The 22100-nt window shown below is 36.4% G+C and overlaps 1 protein-coding gene and 1 long non-coding RNA gene across 4 annotated transcripts in view; one reads left to right on the top strand and one right to left on the bottom strand.

The window, feature by feature from the left end:
• CFAP36 (cilia and flagella associated protein 36) overlaps positions 1-20840 on the bottom strand; it is a 29850-nt gene extending 9010 nt beyond the window's left edge. For both annotated transcript variants that reach the window (XM_003984011.6, XM_006930106.5), the window contains exons 1-4: positions 20571-20840; positions 17437-17501; positions 16365-16466; positions 3198-3312 (exon numbers count right to left, since the gene is read on the bottom strand). In XM_003984011.6, the coding sequence (XP_003984060.2) occupies positions 3198-3312; positions 16365-16466; positions 17437-17501; positions 20571-20685 (397 nt within the window). In that variant the 5' untranslated portion in view covers positions 20686-20840. The remainder of the gene's footprint in view (positions 1-3197; positions 3313-16364; positions 16467-17436; positions 17502-20570) is intronic.
• A 176-nt stretch (positions 20841-21016) lies between these two features.
• Positions 21017-22100, top strand: part of LOC123384464 — a 72168-nt gene continuing 71084 nt past the window's right edge. For both annotated transcript variants that reach the window (XR_006595579.1, XR_006595578.1), the window contains exon 1: positions 21017-21149. This is a non-coding gene — a long non-coding RNA (uncharacterized LOC123384464). The remainder of the gene's footprint in view (positions 21150-22100) is intronic.

Below are 22100 nucleotides of genomic sequence, written 5' to 3'. Positions count from 1 at the left end.
ATAATATATAATATATATATAATATAATTATAATATAATTATATTATATTATATTATCCTAATAATAATATAAGGGATACTATGCTCTTAAAAGTATCCCTTAAGTGTGAAAAGAGTTTACAAAACAAAATATAAAATACTTTAATTGAAACAGTATGTTAATACTCTTCATTCATACTATAGCAAATGCTACTGAAAAGAGCCCTGCTTACTCCATGGGAAAAAGCATAGTGCTAAGCACTCAGGGACAATATAAAGATGAATAAAACAATCTCTGCCCTCAGAGCCTCTATCTAGATATTGGGCCAATAACTATAAACCAGGGCAATACCAACTTTGGCCCAAGCAAATAATAACTCATGGCAAGTGATTTTAAGAATTGGTTGAATTTGCTTTATTACCTTTATCTTCCTGATAAGCAGGTAGACTGGTAATCAGTGTTGTGTTCATATCTATAATTAGTATATTCCCACAACATCAGCAGCATGTCTCTTAATTTTTACCTTCCATTTTCTCTATTCACAAATGACTATGGGATTTTGGATCCGCTCTAAATTAAAGTAGCTATATGATTCTAATCCCCTTGGTGTTTAAATACATTTTTAATTAAACTTTTTATTTTGAGATAATTGCAGATTCACATGCAGTTTTAAGAAATAATACAGAGAAATGCTACGCATGCACCTTTTTTCAGTTTTCCCCCAATGGTAACATCTTGCAAAACATGGTATAGTGTCACAACCAGAAAGCTGACGTCGATAAAACACATCGATGCATTTTTGCTCAGTCAAAAGATATACAACTAGTATTCTCTAATAATATTTCTAAGGAAAATTAAAAGAACTAAGGAAAGAATAATGCAATAGTATGCAATACTTCAAAGCCATCAAAATAATGCTCTGATTTGCATTTCTCCAAAAATTCTTTGATAAAATACAACTAAGAATCCAAAGAGCCTTTGAATGTTTCTTACCACAAAGACAATTTTCAAATGATCTGCAGTTTTTAGTACAATCAACATTGCTCTAAGGTACTATCTACTGGATCTAAGCTAAGCAACATTCTTAAATCCAAGTATTAAAAATACTATGGCAGAAACTAAGTCTTAGTTTTTACCTAAAAGTAAGCAAACAGTCCCACTCTGTAGTTTGACACCAGCATTAGTCTGCATCATTGTCTCATCCTCTCTTGCTAACATAAGCCAGATTTGCTTAATTAGCAGGTAGCCAAGTACTTAGAGGCTGAGCCCTACCCCACCACAGCAGAGTGATTCATGAGTGACTTAAGCCAATCATAACAGTCTCATTTCCCCTGCTAGACGGTTTAAGAAAGGCATGTGACCCAAATCCTGACCAATAGGACCTGAGGGGAAAATTCCTAGGAGGCTTCTATGCAAGTGTTGTCTTGCTAACAAAAAGAGATGCACAGGAAGAAACACCCCTTTTCTTCATGAGATGTTGCTGAGTCTTATTCAATGCAGTCAGAGTACAATTATGAGAGAAGATCCTGAGAATAGCAGAGTATAAAGATGGAAAGCATCAGCATTCTTGATAATATCACTGAGTCCTTAACTTAGCCAACATGGACCATCTTCCTTTCCTCCTTTTTCTGGACTTCTTGTTCTGTGAGATGATAATTTCTTATTGATTAAGACATTTTCACTGAGGCTTCTTGCTAATGGCAGCCTGAGGCATCCAGCCAATGTATTTGTTCCCTTTCTTTATATTAAATCTAAATGAGTTTCCAGTTAAATTCAAACTGGAAACTACAGAGTACCAATATCAAGTTCACTATCTCTTTTATCAAAATTGAGCCCCCCCAAAACAATTTTAACTAACATAAAATAATTATTCACATTCTCTATCCAATAGGTCAGAATAAAGCATAATTTCAGGAACATTCAGAGAAAAGGATTTTATAAAGAAAATCATGGTACAAAGACAAAGAAAGAGACTGTTTTCCAAGTTTCTTTACATCAAAGTCACAGCACAATGTTATGTGTAGTTCAGGGTTAGGGTGGTGTTATCTCCTATCCACAGACATCACCTCTTTCACCGCTGTGAAAAGCATCCTAGGATCTTACAGAATAGTTATGTTGGTGGTTGACTCTAAGAGATAGTCTCTACTCACATTAGACTAACAAGAGGACAATCCACAAGGGGCCCTGCAACACTCCAATGTTTGCCCTGCAACAACAGAAACCTCTTGTTGTGTGTTCCAGATCTTTAAAAGCAAATAGTACAACAGAACTATAGCTCTCACATGTTCAAGAAACAATTTTTAGAAAAAGGTCCTGCTGCCAAAGAAGAATATATAGCATGGTCAAGAATATCAGTGTGGTCCATTGAACAAAGGAACATATAGGTATCAAGGTCAGATTATTAGAGCCAGAAATCTGAAAGGAGATAAGATTGGATTGAAAAGGACATAGTACAATAATAAGTATGGTTAGAAACTCAGATGTTCTAGGTCAAAATGTCAAATGTAATTCAAATACACAAAAAAGGGAATAAAAGCAGGAAAAGCTAGAGAGAAACTGAGATTAGGCAAGAGAGTCAGAGAACAGATAAAACTAAAAGAGGGTTACTGGGGTTCTGAATTCTGTTTTCCTTTCCACCTGATGGTAGTGCAATCATACCTGCCCATTTCCCTGGAACAGTTCTCAGTTTGGTCCCAAGACCAAAAGTTTTAGCATCACCTGGAAACTTGTTAAAAATGCAAAGTATTCAATCCCACCCCAGACCTACTGAATCAGAAATGGGAGACAGCCATATGGTTTCAACAACCCTCCAAATACTTCCAAAGCTCACTAACTCTGGAGAGCCACCGTCTCTCACAAAGGTCCTAACAATGATAAGCCAGAAGGAAAAGAGAAGTCCCCTTCTCTCAACAGTAACTATAACTGTGACCACTCAAAAATACTGAATTTCATAAACAAAATGGCTAGGAAGAAAAATCAAGCTCTCTGAGACCTAAAGCATCATTAAATTAGATTCTAGTCTGCTTTCTTTGATATGGCAAACACACACTGATCAGGAAGATTACATTCTTGAGTCTCTTAAGTCAGCCACAGATTTTCAAACTTGAAATAAATTTATACAAAGCAGCTACACTTAAGACCATAATAGAATCAGAATAATCAAAACTGAAAAAACAAAATGCATTTAGCAATTCAATTTCTAAATTCAACACTTTACCATTTCTCTCTTGAATTATTCGAATGGCTTGCAGCTGCATTTCAATGTTTTTCTGGACCATCATTGCCTTAAAGATAGTAAAATCTTCTGCTGCCAACACAGGTTGCAAAATGGCCTATGGAAAGAAGTCTGGAAGTTAAATGAAGATTCAAGTTTTAAAACTATTTTCCACACAGATCATTTCTATGGCAAATCATTTCTATCAACTCAGGAATGCTGTATTATTATTTATGGTCAGATGACTCAAAAGGAAAATTTTAAGATTCTAAAAACCTTTAATGTAGGCTCTCAAGAGGCTAACTCTCCCAACCCCCATGCCTCCAAGAAGCTAAGGCTGATGGCGATGATACATTTTCCAAATGAGCCAGTGCTGAGTAACTCTGAAAAACAGCACAGAAATTGGACTTAATTTTTTAAAGTTACAACTTCAGTATCTGGATTTGTTTTTCAGCCGAAATAAAGATACCTATTTGGTTTTTATTCTGTCACTTGAAATTTATAGTTAATAAATGAGTAGTTACAAAATTATCCCTTAATTAATAAAAGTACCAAGTTAAATAAAAGTAAATGCAAAAAAATGGAGTCTGGATATTAAGTGTAATGAGGTATTAGTAATATGAAAACACAATTATAGTTCTCCTGTATGTAGAAGGCTTCATATAAGAGGTAATTAGAAATTGTAGTGCGAAATAATTTTCTGGATTAAAAAACTATGATAAATTAGGGGAAAAACTAAGGTGTCTACCTGGAGTACCCAAATTAACACTTTTTTAACTACAGGGAACTATTGCTATATTAAAGAGCCAACCAATTCCCAAGCTAATCAACAATAAGTAAAATAAGATTTGAAATGTGTGAAAACCCAAAACACTCAAATTTTATGCACTTACTAAAATCTTATTTCAAGCTTTACATGCTATTGATGGAAAAATTGAACACACAAAATCATGCAGAGGCAACCAAGGGTGTGCTATTGTTTACCAGGTGGGCAGCAGCAATAATGTCAGACATCTCAACAAAACCTCCATCCAAGAGCTCTAAGCAGAGAAGGAGCCCTTCTCCCAGCAACCAGCTCCCACCCTAAACAACCACAGTATATAGGAAAACAAAACAAAATGCAAAAGCAGCTCTCTGTGACATTTATAAAGAGTCAACTGAAGAAAAAAATGATGGAAATTCTTTCCCATTAAATTCATACACACTGTTCAAAAGGCCCACAGCAGGGCATAGCAGATAGGCTTGACTGAAAGTTTCAGCCCAAAGCTCAGTATTGAAAACACTTGTGGACAGTCTCTGTAATAGATTAGTGATGTTTGCCAAGACATCTTTCTATGATTATGCCCCCACAAAACATTGTTCTGGGGCTTCCTAGACTTCTTATTAGTGATATCAAGGACCTTATCCTCATCACTAATAAACTCTTAAAGGGCAATGCTACTGAACAGCAATGTATCAACTGGGGCTTCTATCAGCAAGTCAGAGTTTGAGATGATACTTAAGTATGTTCCTTGATGCATCTAAGAAATGCATATTCCTAAACCCTACCATAGACATAATGAATCTAAATTTCTAGAGGATGGGTGTCCATGTATCTCCACAGATAATTCTTACAACATTAAAGCTTGAGAACTACTGAAACATTGGGAAAAAATGAGCCCTTAATATCACAAGCCCACTTCCTGCTTAACCATGTACTAGCTGTGTGACTCTGGACATATCATTTAGTCTTTTGAGCTTCAGTTTCTTCCTCTGCAAATTAGTACTCTAATAATTTTGTTGAATCTAAGATTCCATAGATGAGTAAAATAAATCATTACTTCATGTACCAACAAGAAAAGAAAAAAGAATCTTCCAATTACATTATGTCATTCATTATAAAATGCATTCTCATTTCAGAGATATTACAACAGGAAAAATTTTCACTTTAGCATGATATAAATTTAATAAAAACTTTCTGGGGTGACTGGGTGGCTCAGTCAGTTAAGCATCCAACTTCGGCTCAGGTCATGATCTCACGGTTCATGAGTTCAAGCCCCGCATCAGGCTCTGTGCTGACAGCTCAGAGCCTGGAGCCTGTTTCTCATTCTGTGTCTCCCTCTCTCTCTCTGCCCCTCCCCTGCTCATGCTCTGTCTGTTGTCTCTCTCTCAAAAATAAATAAACATTAAAAAAACAATAATAATAACTTTCTGGTTGGGTGTTGGAATTAAGTAAAATGAGAAAGCACTTTTTTAACTGAAAAGTACCCATAAAAGTAATTGTCCTCGTCCTGTTGATGCTGGTTAAATATCAAAATGGTGCACTAAACCTAACAACTTTACAGCAATGGGGTTCTTCTGGTTCAAGGAAATGGATGTGAACTTCCAACAAAGGCAGTTGGAGGAACTAAATACAAGAGTTAACTCCAAAAAACCAGTTTAAAAACAACAATCCCCCAAGTAGCCACTAAATTATCTGAAATGTCAAAGTACTTTGACAGAAGACTGTGAGATCAAGTATATGTGATGTTATTTGTTTGAGAAAAGCACATTAACAAAAAAATGAACACTGAGTATTTGAGAATCTAACTTAAATGAGTTTACAAGACGTTCAAATATATTCATACTTAGCCTAAGATTACCCTATGGTTATCTCTGCTTAGAGTTCACCATGCCATATTTTGAAAGGTACAGGTGATTTCATGTTCTCACACTGCTCCATTAATAGAACTACAAGGAGAAACAGATGAATTCATGATTACATTTGGAGACTTCAATACCCTCTATCAACAATAGATCCAGCAGGCAGAAAATCAGTAAGGACATAGTTGAACTGAACAGTACCTCAGTCAACTGGATCAAATTGATATTTCTCCAACAGAAAAATACACATTTTTCTCAAGCACACATGAAAAATTCACCCAAATAGACAACATTCTGGGGCATAAAACACATCTTAATAAATTTAAAAGAATAGGAATCATACAAAATATCCTCTTAGACCACAACAGAATTAAACTAGAAATCAGTAACTGAATGATAGATGGAATAAACTAAAATTCTTGCAGATTAAGCAATACACTTCTAAATAACACATGGATACAAGAAGTACAGGGGCTTCTGGGTGGCTCAGTCGGTTAAGAGTCCGACTTCGGCTCGGGTCATGATCTCACCATATGGGTTCAATGACCACGTCGGTCTCTGTGCTGACAGTTCAGAGTTGGCAGCCTGCTTCAGATTCTGTCTCCCTCTCTCTCTGCCCCTCCCCTGCTTACACTCTGTCTCTCTCTCAAAAATAAACAAACATTTAAAAAAAAGAAAAAGAAGAAGTACAGTTGAACAACCTTAGGCTTGGGGCACTGACCCCTGTGCAGTCAGAAATCTGCATATGACTCCTGACTCCCCTGAGCTTAACCACTAATAGCCTACTGATGACCAGAAGCCTTAGCAATTATATATGGCACCAATTAACACACATTGTATATGCTATATGTATTATATCCTGCATTCTCACAATAAGCTACAGAAGAGAAAATGTTATTATGAAAATCATAAGGAAATTAAAAGGCAACCTACTGAATGGGGGAAGATATTTGCAAAGGACACATCCAATAAAAGGTTAGTATCCAAAATATATTAAAAATTTATACAACTCAACACGAAAAAACCACATAATCCAATCAAAACTGGACAGAAGACATGAACAGACATTTCTTCAAAGAAGACATGAATAGATGCTCAACATCACTCATCATCAGGAAAATGCAAAGCGAAACCACAATGATGTATCACCTAACACTTGTCAGAATGGCTAAAATCAAACACAAGAAACAAGAAGTGCTAACACAAAAAAAGTAAAACACAAAAAACAAAAGAAACAACAAGGATGTAGAAAAAAAGGAACCCTCATGCACTACTGGTGGGAATGTAAACTGGTGTAGCCACTGTGGAAAAATAGTATGGAGCTTCCTCAAAAAATTAAAAATAGGATAGGATCCAGTAATTCCACTACTGACTATTTATTCAAAGAAATGAAAACACTAATTGAAAAAGATATATGTACCCCTATGTTTACTGCAGCATTATTTACAATATTTACAATAGCCAAATTATAGAAGCAGCCCAAGTATCCAGTGATAGATGAATAAAGAAGAGGTGTGGGTTGCCTCGGTAGTTCATTGGTTAAGCGTCCAATTCTTGATTTCAGCTCAGATGATCTTGCAGTTTGTGGGTTTGAGCCCCACATCAGGCTCCATGCTGACAGTGCAGAGCCTGCCTGAGATTCTCTCTCTCCTTCTCTCTCTGCCTCTCCCTAGCTCTCTGTCACTCTCAAATAAATAAACTTAAAAAAAAAAAAAAAAGAGCTGGTGTGTGTGTATAAACATGCATGCGCACACACACACACACACACACGCACACACACACACACACACATATGCTGGAATATTAATTATTCAGCCACAAAAAATAATGAAATCTTGCCATCTGCAGCAACATGGATGGATCTAGAGAGAAAGACGAATACCATTTAATCTCATTCGTATGTGGAATTTAAGAAGCAAAACAGATGAACAAAGAGAAAAAGAGACAAACCAAAACCACACTCTTAACTATAGACAATAAAGTGATTGCTACCAGAAGGGAGGTGGGTGGGGGTTTAGGTGAAATAGACGAAGGGGATTAAGAGTAAACTTATCATGATGAGCATTGAGTAATGTCTAAACTTGTTGAATCACTATATTGTACACCTGAAACTAATATAACACTGTATGTTAACTATACTAGAATTAAAATTAAAATTAAAATTAAAAAAAAAAAAAAAAGAATGGGCGCCTGGGTGGCTCAGTTGGTTAAGCATCCAACTTCGGCTTAGGTCATGATCTTGCAGTTCGTGGGTTCAAGCCCTGAGTCAGGTTCTGTGCTGACAGCTCAGAGCCTTCAGATTCTGTATCTCCCTCTCTCTCTGCCCCTGCTCCACTTGTGATCTGTCTCTCTCTCACGCTCTCAAAAATGAATAAACATAAAAAAATTTTTTTTTTTAAATCTGTGTAGAAGAGGACCCACACAGTTCAAAACTGTGTTGTTCGAAGGTTAACTGTGGTCTTAAGGGAAACTTCTTGTTAAAAGAAATTTAAAAACAATTTTTTTTTAGAGAAAGAGAGCACACGAGTGGTGGAGAAAGTGGGGGGAGGGGCAGAGAAAGAAAGAGAGAGAACCTTAAGCAGACTCCACACTTAGTGCAGAGCCCAACATGGGGTTTGATCCCATGACCCTGGGATTATAACCTGAGCCAAAATCAAGAGTTGGACGCTCAACCAACTGAGCCAGCCAGGTGCCCCTAAAATATTTCTAGCTAAAAGAATATACAACTTATCAAAATTTGGGGAGTACAGTAAAAGTAGTGCTCAGGGGAAATTTATAGCATTAAATGCATATATTGAAAAAGAAAATTACCTAACATCAATAATCTAAGCTTTCACCTTAGGAAACTACAAAGAGCAAATTAAATCCAAAATAAGCATAGGAAAAAAATAGAAATTAGAGGAGAAATCAACTAAATTTAAAATAGAAAATCAATAGAGAAAATCAACAAAACTAAAAGTTGATTCTTCAAAACTATCAATAAAAGTGATAAACCTCTAGCCAGGTTAACTATGAAAAAAAAAAAGAGAAAAGACATAAATTACTAAAATCAGGAACGAAAAAGGATACATCACTACAGATCCCAGGGACATTAAAAGGATAATAAATATTACTGACAATTCTATGTCCACAAATTTGATAACCTAGATGAAATGGACCAATTCCTTGAAAAAATCTGTCAAACTCACACAAGAATAAACAGACAATTAGAATTTGTCTATCTCTATTAAAGAAAAGGAATCAATAATTAATAACCTTCCAAAACAGAAAGCACCAGGCCTAGTTGGGTCCACTGGTAATTTCTACCAAAAATTTAATGAAGAAATTATAAAATTTCTCTACAAAAAAAAAGATAACATAGAAGAAAAGTTACAGATTCGTATTATTTCTCAAAAAAATAATGATTAAATATTTGCAGAAGTTAAATAGCATAGCCTATAGAATGATGTAAAAGATGTTCTATTGATTCAAATTATTGAGGAAAAAAAGTATGACTTTGAAATTCCCTATCTCTTCCATATATAACTTACTCAGTGTGTATGCTATTTTCCTACCACCCCTCCTTGCATGATTCAGATTAGGATTTTACATGTAATTGAACATGCATATGCTGCCCTCAGATAAGAATCTTCAAAAACAGGGGAAAAAAAGGAATCATACCAATTCTTTACAATCTCTTCCAGAAAATAGAAGCAGAAGGAGTACTTCCTAAGCTATTTTATGTAGCTAGCATTATACTAATACCAAAACTAGACAACGACACTACAAGAAAGAAAAGCACAGAACAGTATCTCTCATGAACAGAGATACCAAAATATCCAACAAAATATCAGCAAGTTGAATCCAACAGTGCATAAAAAGAATTATACACCATGACCAAGTGGGATTTATTCTAGTTATGCAAGGCTGATTCAACAGCCTGGAATTAATTAATGTAATCCATCACATCAAAAGAAAAAAATCATATGATAATATCAACAGATGCAGAAAAAGCATTTGACAAAATCCAACATCCATTCATGATAAAAACTCTCAGCAGATGAGGAATAGAGAGGACTTTCCTTAACCTGATAAAGAACATCTACAAAATATTGACAGCTGGGGTGCCTGGGTGACTCACTAGGTTAGGCAACTGACTTTGGCTCAGGTTATGATCTCACATCTCATGAGTTTGAGCCCCACATCAGGGCTGTCAGCACAGAGCCCAATTCAGATCCTCTGTCCCCCGCTCTCTCTGCCCCTCCCTCACTCACTTTCTCTCTCTCTCTTAATCAAACATAAACATTTTTTTTAAAAAAAAGCAAAAAACATTTAAAAAAAAAAAAACCTGACAGTGAATACCATACTTAATGGTGAGAAACTAGATGCTTTCCCGTTAAGATCAGAAACAAGTCCCCTCTTCCCACTCCCATCCCATTCCACATAATAGTGGAAGTCCTAGCTAATGCATTAAGAAAAGGAAATTAAAGGTACAAAGATTAGGAAGGAAGAAATAAAACTGTTTTTGTTCACAGATGACAGGATTGACTGTAGATTATTCCAAAGAATCAATTTAGAGAAACTTCTAGAGGGCGCCTAGGTGGCTCAGTTGGTTAAGCATCCGACTCTTGGTTTCAGCTCAGGTCACAATCTTGCAGTTCCTGAGTTCAAGCCCTGCATCGGGCTCTGTGCAAATGGTGCGGAGTTTGCTTGGGATTCTTCCTCTCCCTCTCTCCCTACCCCTCCCCTGCTCATGCTCTCTCTCTCTCTCTCTCAAAATAAATAAATAAGTATTAAAAAAAAAAAAACCTCCTGGAACTAACAATTAATTATAGCAAAGCTGCAGGATAGGTTACTGTACAAAAATCAATTGCTTTCCTTTATACCAGCAATGAATAATGGGAATATGAAACAAAAAGACACATTTACATTATTTCTACAATAAAATAAGTACTTAGGAATAAATCTAACAAAATACACAGAAGATCTATAGTAGGAAAACTAAAAAAACTCTGATGAAAGAAATCAAAGATAATCTAAATAAATGGAGAGATATTCCACGTTCATAGATAAAAAGACTCAATATTGCTAACATGTCAATTCTTCCTAATTTGATCTGTAGATTTATGCAAGCCCAAACAGAATCCAGAAAGTGATTTTGTAGATATCAACAAACCAGTTTTTAAATATACATGAAAAGTCAAAAGACTCCGAATAGCCACACAATATTAAAAAAGAAAGTCAGAGCACAGACACTAACTTCAAGACGTATTACAAACAATAATCAAGGGGCACCTGGGTGGCTCAGTCACTTAAGTGTCCAACTCTTGATATTGGCTCAGGTTATGATCTCATGATTCATGAGATCGAGCCCCATGACAGGCTCTGAGCTGACAGCACAGCTCTCTCTCTCTCTCTCTCTCTCTTTCTCTCTCTCTGCCCCTTCCCTGTTCGTTCACTTTCTTTCAAAATAAATATATAAACTTAAAAAAATAAATTACAATAATCAAGACGTATGGTATTGGTGAAAGAACATACAAATAGATTAATAGAACAGAAAGAAACTGAAAACAGACCGACACAAACATAGTCAACTGACCTTTGACAAAGAAACAAAGGCAATCCAATAGAGAAAAAATCATCTTTCCAGCAAACGGTGCTACAATGACGGGTCATGCAAAAAAATGAATCTAAACATTAAACTTACACCTTTTACAAAAATTAACCCAAAATGGAACACAGATTTAAATGTAAAAAACAAAACCATAACACTTCTAGAAGATAGTGTAGAGAAAATCTGGATAACCATGGGTTTGTCAATGACTTCCAAAGATACAACACCAAAAGCATAACCCATGAAAGAAAATCGATTAAATCGTGGACGTCACTGAAATAAAATAAAACAAAACAAAACAAAACAAAAAACTTCTGCTCTGTGAAAGACTTTGTTAGGGAAGGAAAAGATAAGCCACAGAAGAAAATTTTGTGAAATATTTGCAAAACCCATATCTGATAAAAAAAAAAGACTTGTATCAAAATTGTATATAAGAAAGCCTTATAATTCAAGTACTAGAAAACAAACAACTCAATTTTAAAATGGGCAAAAATAAACCACTACACACATATTAGAATGGCTAAAATGCAAAAAACTGACAATACCAAGTGCTGCCAGAGATGTGGAGCAACAGGAACTCCCATTAATTGCTGGTGAAAATTAAAAATGGTACAACTACTTTAGAAGAGAGTTTGGCAATTTCTTACAAAGCTAAACTTAATCTTACCATATGACCCAAAAGTCTTGCTCTAGGTATTTGCCCAAATAAGTTGAAAACTTTTATGTCCACACAAAACCCTGAATATTAGTATTTAAGCTACCAAAATGTCCTTCAAAAGGTAAAGTGATAAACTGTGGTACATCTACATAATGGAATATTACATGACAATAAAAAGAAATAAACTATCAAACAACAACAACAAAAAAACATGAAAGAACCTTAAATGCATATTGCGTAATGAAAGAAGCCAGTATGAAAAGGTATATACTATATAATCCCAATTATATGACATTCTGGAAAAGGCAAAACTAGAGAGACAGTAAAATGCAGTGGTTGCCAGGGGCAAGGATGGAAAAGATAAATATGTAGGACACAGCGGGATTTTTAAGGCAATAAAACTATTTTGTAACATACTGTAATGGTGGATATATGACATAAAGTATTTGGCAAAACCCATAGAACTGTACAACACAGAAAGTAAACCTTAATATAAACTGTGGACATTAGTCAATAATAATATATCAATGCTGACTTACCAATTTTAACAAATATACCACACTAATGAAAGATGTCAATAAGGGACACTGTATAAGGCAGCTGGGTGGCTCAGTGAGTTAAGCATCTGACTTTGGCTCAGGTCATGATCTCACAGTTTGTGGGTTCGAGCCCCATGTTAGGCTCTGTGCTGACAACTCAGAGCCTGGAACCTGCTTCAGATTCTGTCTCCCTCTCTCTGTACCCCTCTCCCACTGGCACTCTGTCACTCTCTCTCTCTCTCCCTCTCTCAAAAAATAAATAAACATTAAAAAAAATTTTTTAAACAAGGGACATGGTATTATCTGCTCAATTTTCTGTAAACCTAAAACTGCTCTAAAAAATAAAGTATTAATATTTAAAAATCTTACTAGCACTCATACAAAATATTGTTTATTATCCTGTGTGTATTTTAGAAAATGAAAGTTACACTACATATGTAATCTCTTCAATGATACAAGTTATTGGAAAAACAGCATAATTTTGCCAAATTACTATCATAATACGAAAATATTAATGTTTATATTATAAAAGTCAAAGCAAATCAAGTAAAAAACAAAAGTAAAAAATACTGTTGTCTCTTGCCATATAGAAGTCTTCTGCAATATGGTACATAGAAATCAATGATGTACTTTATCCTCAACAAAAAATCACAAGGAAGTCACAATGAAGGAAGTCATTTTTGCCTCCTTCAGTTGTAAAATACCACAAAATTACAAAATTCAACTGAAGATGACTGAGATAATAAGTATCTCAGTAGTTATTATATTATCATATTTTCTGAGGTTAATTCATGAGAATTTTTTAAGAATCACATATGTAACATAAAAACACGTCCTCACAGATTTTTTGTTGTTGTTTTAAACTAGAGTTCTTCATCTGATGCATTCCTTGCTATTCCTGCTGACATCAATAGAGTATGGCAGAAGCAGTGGTCTAGGCATAACGATGACCAAACCCGATGAAAAGAATTTTGTTAAGTGGGCTTTAGCAGTCAAATTCAGTGGGAGCTGGTTAAAACAACTGAAACCAAACCAAGCAAACCAAACCAAAATAAAAATTACCTCCTAAGTAACCCAGGGCAAGCAACTGGTTTCTTGAGTTAATTCTTAGGCACCCTATACTGGCATATGTAATCAGCATTCTGATCTTTCTGTGTAAAGATTAGATTATTGCTGCAAAGCAGTAAATAACATAGTTTTGAGCTGTTCTTCTGGTAATGGTGATGGCCTTGTGCTGACTGAATCAGGTTACTGCTATTCAGTATCTGATGCTAAGTGTTTGCTCCATAAGAGAATACAGCTAACTAGTCCACATGGGGATTGAACCAGTGACCCTGGCCTAATTAGTACACTGCTAATCAACCACCAAAATAGCTAGTATTAATTGGGAGGTGCTTCCATTTATAGATCACTTTATAAATGTCAGGTATTGTGCTAAATGCTTTATGAATATTATCTCTTAAATTTTGCAAAAACCTTCCAAAGTAGATACTACCCATATTTTACAGATATGGAAACTGAGAATCAGAATGGATAAGAAAGGAAAACAGTACAACAGTCTCCATGGTCTTGTAGCTAGCAAATGAAACATCTAGGACTCAAATCTAGGTCTGTCTGTATCAAAACACTTGTCTCCTACTACATAACAAGACTGTATTACTAATCAACTCCAAATAAATCAAAAGGTCTTATATGACAGAACAAAAGAGAAAGATGCATTACTCTTGAACTAAAAACAGTATCTTAAAATTCTGAACATCTTCATTCACAAATAATTTAAAGTTATCCTAATAGTGAAAACAAAAGATGGATGAGTCTACCATTAGCATGAATATCTTTATTCACAAAGTAATTCAGGCTAATTCACAATGGCTTAATTAAGAGGTTGACAAATATTAACCAAAAGAGAAAATATTCCTGAAAAACAAGGAAAATTAAAACAAATATCAATGTCTTAAGAGAAACCTAAATACTAGTTAATAATTTTCAAATTATTCCTGTTCAACTAAAAAGGGAAAGAAAATATTGCCTATTATTACACTTTAAACTAAACTTATGGTACATATAGAATAAAATCTATTGGTGAACAACTTTTGCTTTACACCATTATTAACTAAAACCAAATGTTTATTTACATTAGTGCAGCATACCAATAATAGTTAAATATATTTTTCAAAATGTCATGTTATATTAAAGATGTTCTATTTCTAGAATTAGAGATAATCATTAAATAAGCAAAACTTGTGCAAAAGAGAACTATAGTAGGAAGTGCTGGGTTAAACAGTAGTCAAAGCAACCTCTTCTAGGCCCTGATAAGAAGATAATTTAAGTTAACAAACATTTATTAAGAACCTCCTGCTAGGAACTAAGTTCTCATCTCTGTGCTAGACACTGGGAATGCAAAGATACTCAAAACAGCTCAAAGGACTTACAATCTAGAAAGGCAAACAGACTTTTAAGAAACTGTAATTCTACCAAAAATGTACAAGTGTCCAGTGAGGTAGAATGAGTGCTAGTCTACCCTAGCATAAGAGGCATCAGGAACACTGCTACAAAAAGTAACATTTCAGCAAGGCCCTTATGTAAGAGGGATTCTCTGGGTAAGGGAAAGATAATGCGGTGGGAAGGTGAGGGCCAAACTTTCCAGGGTTACAGAATGGCATGAACAAAGCCAGACGCATGGATGTTTACAAGAACAAGTGGCCTGTAGTGACTATGGTACATAATATATTAGAGAACTATAACAGAAGAATGAACATATAATTTAGGGTCACATCATAGACAATCCTCACTATCATCTGGCTAAGGAATTATAGTTTATTTGGTGGAAAATGGGAAGCTAAAACAACTTGTGAAGAAGGCTATTTGGTCAGTAGCAACATATCCCCATCTTGAACCTCTGAGCAACAGCTCACAGTTGGAGTGCCTGGACAGGCATCCTAGCACTACTTACTTAGCAGTGGACTTTGCACTGCTTAATATATATGTACATTAGTTCTTTCATTTCTACGTGGAAATAAAATAGTGCCAATTTTTTTTTTAATTAAAAAAATTTTTTTAAGTTTATTTATTTATTTTTGAGAGAGAACAGGGGAGGGCCAGAGAGACAGGGAGAGAAAGAATCCCAAGCAGGCACTGAAATGTCAGTGCAGAACCTGATGTGGGGCTTGAACCCACAAACCAGGAGATCATGACCTGAGTTGAAATCAAGAGTCGGACACTTTACCAACTAACCCAGGCACTCAGTAGTGCCAAATTCTTAAGAGGCATCAGGAAGATTAAATGCTAGAATATATGTCAAGTGCCTAAAACAGCAGCTAGCATGAGCCCTCAGTATATATTAATTATAAAAACACATAATACTGAGTTCAAACCAGTACTGCAGAACTAAAGACAATAAAAGTAGTTCCAAGGGAAGGAATTCCAAGGAAGTGTTTACTATGAAACTGCTGAGATAAAAAAAGGAGCAACTGAAAACCTATCCAAGATCTATATAAATAAAACAGTAGTTTGGACAAACCCTGTGATTATAGTTCTGCATTCAGAAAGTTCCTTTTTAACTGCATTAACTCATTAATACCTCAACTGATCATTTCTTGAGGTAATTATAAAAAAGAACCCATATATGATGAATTAGCTTTTCACTCTTACAGTGTCTAAAATAGTATACTTTGACAATCAAACATAGCCAAATGCAAGCGAAACCCTGGACATTTTTGTTAAAATTCTATGTCAGTAGAATAACACAAAAGCAAAACCTGTGATGTACGTGTCTTTGCAAGAGGAGAAGTGCATGCTTCTTGAAATTGATCTTCATTAATTCCCATCTCTTTGAGGTAACTTTCCAACAGCTTTTCAACCTAAAAAAGGGAAAGTTTAACTTTTATAATTTACATAGAAAAATTCCAAAAGACAGTTTTCATGTTAAGTATTGAGTTTAGAAAAGGATAATCAAATTCTTGCTTGCAATTATTAATTTATAGCAAATTTTATTATATGGCAATGACAATGTCTTTCACCAAAAAAACAAACAATAAAAAGTTAAAATTTTTGCAGAGAATCAAATGAAATTTTATTTCCTTTGCTTGAAATAATGGAAGTCAAGGTTATGATGTTCAATGTGGTACAACTCTTCTGCTACTCAGAGCCAGTTTTTAAAATCACAAGACAATCATGTCAAATTAATAATTAACACTTCTCTGGATTAATCAGAAGAATAAGAATAAAATTTAAAGATTAGAGGCAAGATCTCTTAAAATAGCTACCCTAAATCCATTCTTTAGATTCTACAGTAGAAGAGACAAGAAGTCAAAAGGATGAAATACTCAGAGAAGCCTTGCAGCCTGATGGAACTGGCAGTACTATTAGGATAGATTGTATGTTTTAAAAAACAAAAATTTCGGGGCGCCTGGGTGGCGCAGTCGGTTAAGCATCCGACTTCAGCCAGGTCACGATCTCGCGGTCCCTGAGTTCGAGCCCCGCGTCAGGCTCTGGGCTGATGGCTCGGAGCCTGGAGCCTGTTTCCGATTCTGTGTCTCCCTCTCTCTCTGCCCCTCCCCCGTTCATGCTCTGTCTCTCTCTCTGTCCCAAAAATAAAAATTTAAAAAAAAAAAAAAAATTTTTAGGTAGGCTCTATGCCTAACGTTGGGCTCGAACTCATGACCCCAAGATTAACTCATGCCGTATGACTGACCCAGCCAGGTGCCTCAAGGTGGGATTTTTTTTTAATTAAAGAATTTTAAGATGGAAAAATCCATGTGTTTAATTTAGAAAAGCTAAAATTAACATTATTCTAATTACTTTTTAAAATCAGTGGAAAAAAATACTCACTAGTTCTTTGTATTCCTGATGAATCTCTGTATAGGTCAATTTGCTTTCTTCTTCATCATCAAAAACTAAATTTAAATGAAAAATATTGTATAGTGTAAAAAAGAACAAATCATTTGATTAATGCAAATATAAAATTCCACTCCTTACATCTTACATTGAACTCTCGTTCTTATAACTTAGCTTTTAGGCTTTGAATTCTTGAATTTAAAAAGAAACTGTGTGTGTGTGTGTGTGTGTGTGTGTGTGTGTTTACACACACATATACGTACATTAGTAGTAATATATGTTGTATATATATAACATATAACAGTGATAATTGGAAACAAATTTTTTCCAACTTAAGACCTACTTCATGGATAAGACAAATGCTAATTTTCTACTTTCAATAATAAAAGGCAGCAGTTTCTTTATAAACTTATAATGGAATATTATTGTTAATAGTTTTAAAATATTAATTCCTTTTACAACAGGCTCCAGATTATATTATCATACTCAAACTTTGCAAATGCAAATTTTACTGAAAGTGACTAGCTAGGCCACTTTTGCTACATATAAATCAGTAATGAAATTAAGATAAATAAAACCAAAACAAATGTTTGCTCAATGATCATATATGTGAAACAATGTGTATTAGAAAGTTATATATTCCAAGAAGCTACAATCTAATTAGAGAAACAGGACAAATTCATGAATTTTTTAATTCCCCCTAAGTGATCTAAAATGCAAAACTAACTCCTTTAATTTTCTATCTGAAGGTCTTCAATGACTGTTCTTTGCCTAGATAATAAATGCAAAATCCTTAGAAGGCCAGACAAAACGTCCAAGATTAGATCCCAAGTCTCACCTCCCACCACTCCAAAACCCAAACTTTCCACTCTCAACTTACACAATTACTTGGAATACCACCAAACATAACAACAACAAGTGGTGCTTCAAACTCCTGTATATTTGCCCAAGTGTTCCCAGATCTCTTGGCCTTTACCCAGTCCTCTTCTCCCAACTGTTCTTAAAGACATTGCAAATGGCACATTCTCCCAGACCTGCCACCCAATCCCAAATCCTAGGCTGGTTAGATCCCTCCCTCTGAACCCTTAAAAACTGCACTACATGCCTTCCTTTATTATGACACCTGCCACTTTAGATTTAAATTTCCATTGACCTTCCTGTCTTCCCCGCTAAATCATAAACTTCTCAAGCACAAGGCTTTTGTTTCATTCATCTTTCTATCCCCAGCTTCTGGCCCACAGACACTAAATAAATAACCTCAATAAATTGAAATAAATGCTGATATCACAGGCAGTACAAAACTAATCTTTAAATTATCTGAGGTAGTGGGGCGCCTGGGTGGCTCAGTGGGTTAAGCGTCGGACATCGGCTCAGGTCATGGTCTCACCCTCCGTGAGTTTGAGCCCATGTCGGGCTCTGTGCTGACAGCTCAGAGCCTGGAGCCTGCTTTGGATTCAGTGTCTCCCTCTTTCTCTGCCCCTCCCCCACTCACATTCTGTCCTCTCTCTCAAAAAATAAATAAATAAACATTAAATTATCAAGGTGAAGAACAGCACACTGAAAGTCACTCAAGTATTAACACTGTTATTTCAACTGACGCTGGGATGTTACTTCCACTTCTGCCATCTGTTCTATGTAACACAGGGCATACACACAATATAATAGCTACTTAAACTGTTTCCAGTTAATTGTAAAACAAATTACTACCTTACATGTGTATAAGGCTGAGGATTACTGCTTCCCTGTAAAATTACACAATCAGATGTATTATTACCGAGATGCACCACTTTTGATGTTTGGGGATAAAAAGAACGATGCTTTAATTTTTTTTTTCATTTCAGCATTTAGTCTCAGAGGCATAAATAGAATCAAAAGGTGAAATAATTCTTTATTCTCCTAAAGGAGAGGTCAGAATTCCACATGCTTCATCGGTCTCAGAATTTTAAATTCTTAAAAAGATCACAAATAAAAATAATTTTGAACTTCTTTAGAAATGACCCATAAAAACAAGACTTAAATATTATCTGAATTTTGATTATGGTGTAATTTCTATTATAGTAATGAAAAGATCCAATGGTCAAACTAAATTTTATCTTTACCAGAATCATGGAATCTCAGGGTTGAAAGGACTTTTAAAAGGTCACTCAGGATAACTAATCATAGTTGAATTCCCCTCTATAACATCTCCATTAAGTTGCTGTCAAATCCACTTAAACACTGCTAGCTCCTGGGAAACTCATTACCTCCTAAGGTAGGCTAACTTAACTGGGATACATTCTGTTAGGGAGCACTTCACAGAAATTTGTCTGTAGCTAGTACCCACTGACCTTAGCTCTATCCCACTGAACCTTACAAAACAAGTCTCATTCATCCAACATAAGGCAGACGTTCAAATGATTGATGGATATTACTACCTTAAAAGTGCTGCCTAGCTAAACAACCACCATAACAGTTAGGCATTCATTCATATGACATGGTTTCTAGTTCCTTCTCTGTAAATGAGCTCCAATTTGTCTCCGAAAACTGAATGCAGAACTCAAAGCGTGAATGATAAGGACCTGGAGGTCCTTGTCCCTTACAGGGAATATTATGCCACATGTATATAGTTCATTTGTTAGAAAATACTCTCCCCGCCCCCACCCCAAATTTTTGTACAGCAGAGAGTCTGAGTGTTCAGTAAAGGCAATACAGGCCACTGGGTCGCCAGCTCTGGGCCTGCTGGAGTAATAGCATGCCCTCCCTTTGCGATCAACTGCTTAAATAATAAGGAACATAGGCAAACTGACATCTCTCCTCCCAAGTCACTGGGGAAGTTGTTGAAGCCCACCCAAACAGTCCACCTGCCCAAAGAAGAAACGTGAAGTATCGGGTGTAAGACCCAACAACACAGGATTAAAGTCTGCTGATTTTCGGATGTGCTCGGGCTCAGGGAAGGGGGAGTCCCCGTCTTCAGTTCCGTGAAGGAAGACTGGCGCAGTGCCAGCAATACCTCCTACAAACCAGCTCTAAACCTCGCCGACAAAGGTAAAAACCTAAGAGATGAGAGGTGGTTCGTGGTGACCACCTTCCGGCCGATGCTGGGGAGAGAGACACAAGAAAGGGCTGTCGGTTCGGGATCTGGGTTTTACCTTCACATTTCTGCTCCACAAAGTCCAAGATGGGGATGGACCAGTCCGGGCCTCGCAGGAACCCAGCGATGCTCTCCACCACCCATTCCACCTCATCCTCTTCTTCCGCAGCCATCCCGCTTCGTGGGACGCCGTGGAACCCTAGGCCAGACCGCCGGAGCCTGCTAAGGCCCTAGGGCCGCAGCGGGCCGAGACAGAATGGGAGAAGAAAGAGTTGTTCCCGCAATCGCTCCGCTACCTGGACGAAACCCACAAACCAGTTAACGTAAAATGGTCGCTATGGCAACACGCGCAGCCGCCCCAGACTGCCTCCCGGAAGTGAAGCCAGCTTCCCTGGAGCCTGCTCCTCTCGGAAAGGGCCATTTGAACAACGTTTTCGATTGGCTGCGAAAGGACAGTACTGGATCAAAAGATAGCCTTCCGCCTATTGGCCCGGAGTTGCTAGGGCTGAGAGCAAAAGTGTAGCCATTGGCTGGAGGCCATAGCAGGAATCTCTACATTCTCTTTTCCTAGAAGTGCGTGGGGGCTCACGCTTAGAAATGGTGTAGTGGCGTACGCGCAGTGGCTAGTCTTCTCTCGGTAAGGCCTTCAAAGGCTTCGGTTCGCCGTTGTATACTTAGCACCTCAGTGCCAACGATATTCAAACCCACTGGGCCAGAAGCGTTTGTAATTAAAGGGTTTGAAAATACAAAGATAAGCAATGTAGCTCTGGCTCTATCTGGAGCTCAGGGCTCCAAGTGGGTCTTTAACCTTTCATGCGTACATAGAAAACACTAGAATTAGGAGATTTTCAAGGGCAAAATGGAAGTTAATATTCATTTAAATAAATGTTTACATAACCATTTTTTAAAAAATGTTTTCTCATCATTGAGAGAGAGTGTGAGCAGGGGAGGGGCAGAGGGAGAGGAACAGAGGATTTCAAGTGGCTCTGTGCTCCCAGCAGAGAGCGAGATGGGGCGGAATTCAGGAACCCTGAGATCATGATTTGAGCTGAAATCCCACGCTTAATGACTGAGCCACCCAGGTGTCCGGCATAACAAAATTTTATGTCAGATAACACCAACTCAAATTTTAAATTAGGGTCCATTATGGAATGGGTCTTCAAAGATCATTGCCAAAGTGCTTGGCGTCCCAAAATATCTTCAGACAGCCTTATATATTGTTGCAGTAAAATTTCAAGATCTAATTAGCTATATCAGTTCATGAATCAGGCAGCATCCTATATGTCAAGTAGAAGAGAGCTCCAAAGGTCTACAGGGAATTAAAGATTTTTAAGGTAGAGAGTGGAAAAATGGAAATTGTTAGCAAAGAATCCATTGTTTGAGGCAAGGTCACCCTCCTAAGTGGAACGGAAAAGATGTATCAGTAAATTTCCTAATGCTGACCAAGAAATTCCCATGTTAACTTGTTAGAGGTTACATTTCTAGGGAGCTGAAACTACAGTTTAAGTCTTGGTTTACTGACTTGGGACTTAACCTAAGTGACACCATTTGGGGCCTGTGGCTTTCTTTTTAACAACATATTTACGTA

The sequence above is a fragment of the Felis catus genome, chromosome A3 (assembly GCF_018350175.1).
Source record: "Felis catus isolate Fca126 chromosome A3, F.catus_Fca126_mat1.0, whole genome shotgun sequence".
NCBI classification, from domain to species: domain Eukaryota; kingdom Metazoa; phylum Chordata; class Mammalia; order Carnivora; family Felidae; genus Felis; species Felis catus.
The sequence above is the reverse complement of the archived record's forward strand: the minus strand, read 5'-3'. Positions and strand labels throughout refer to the sequence as shown.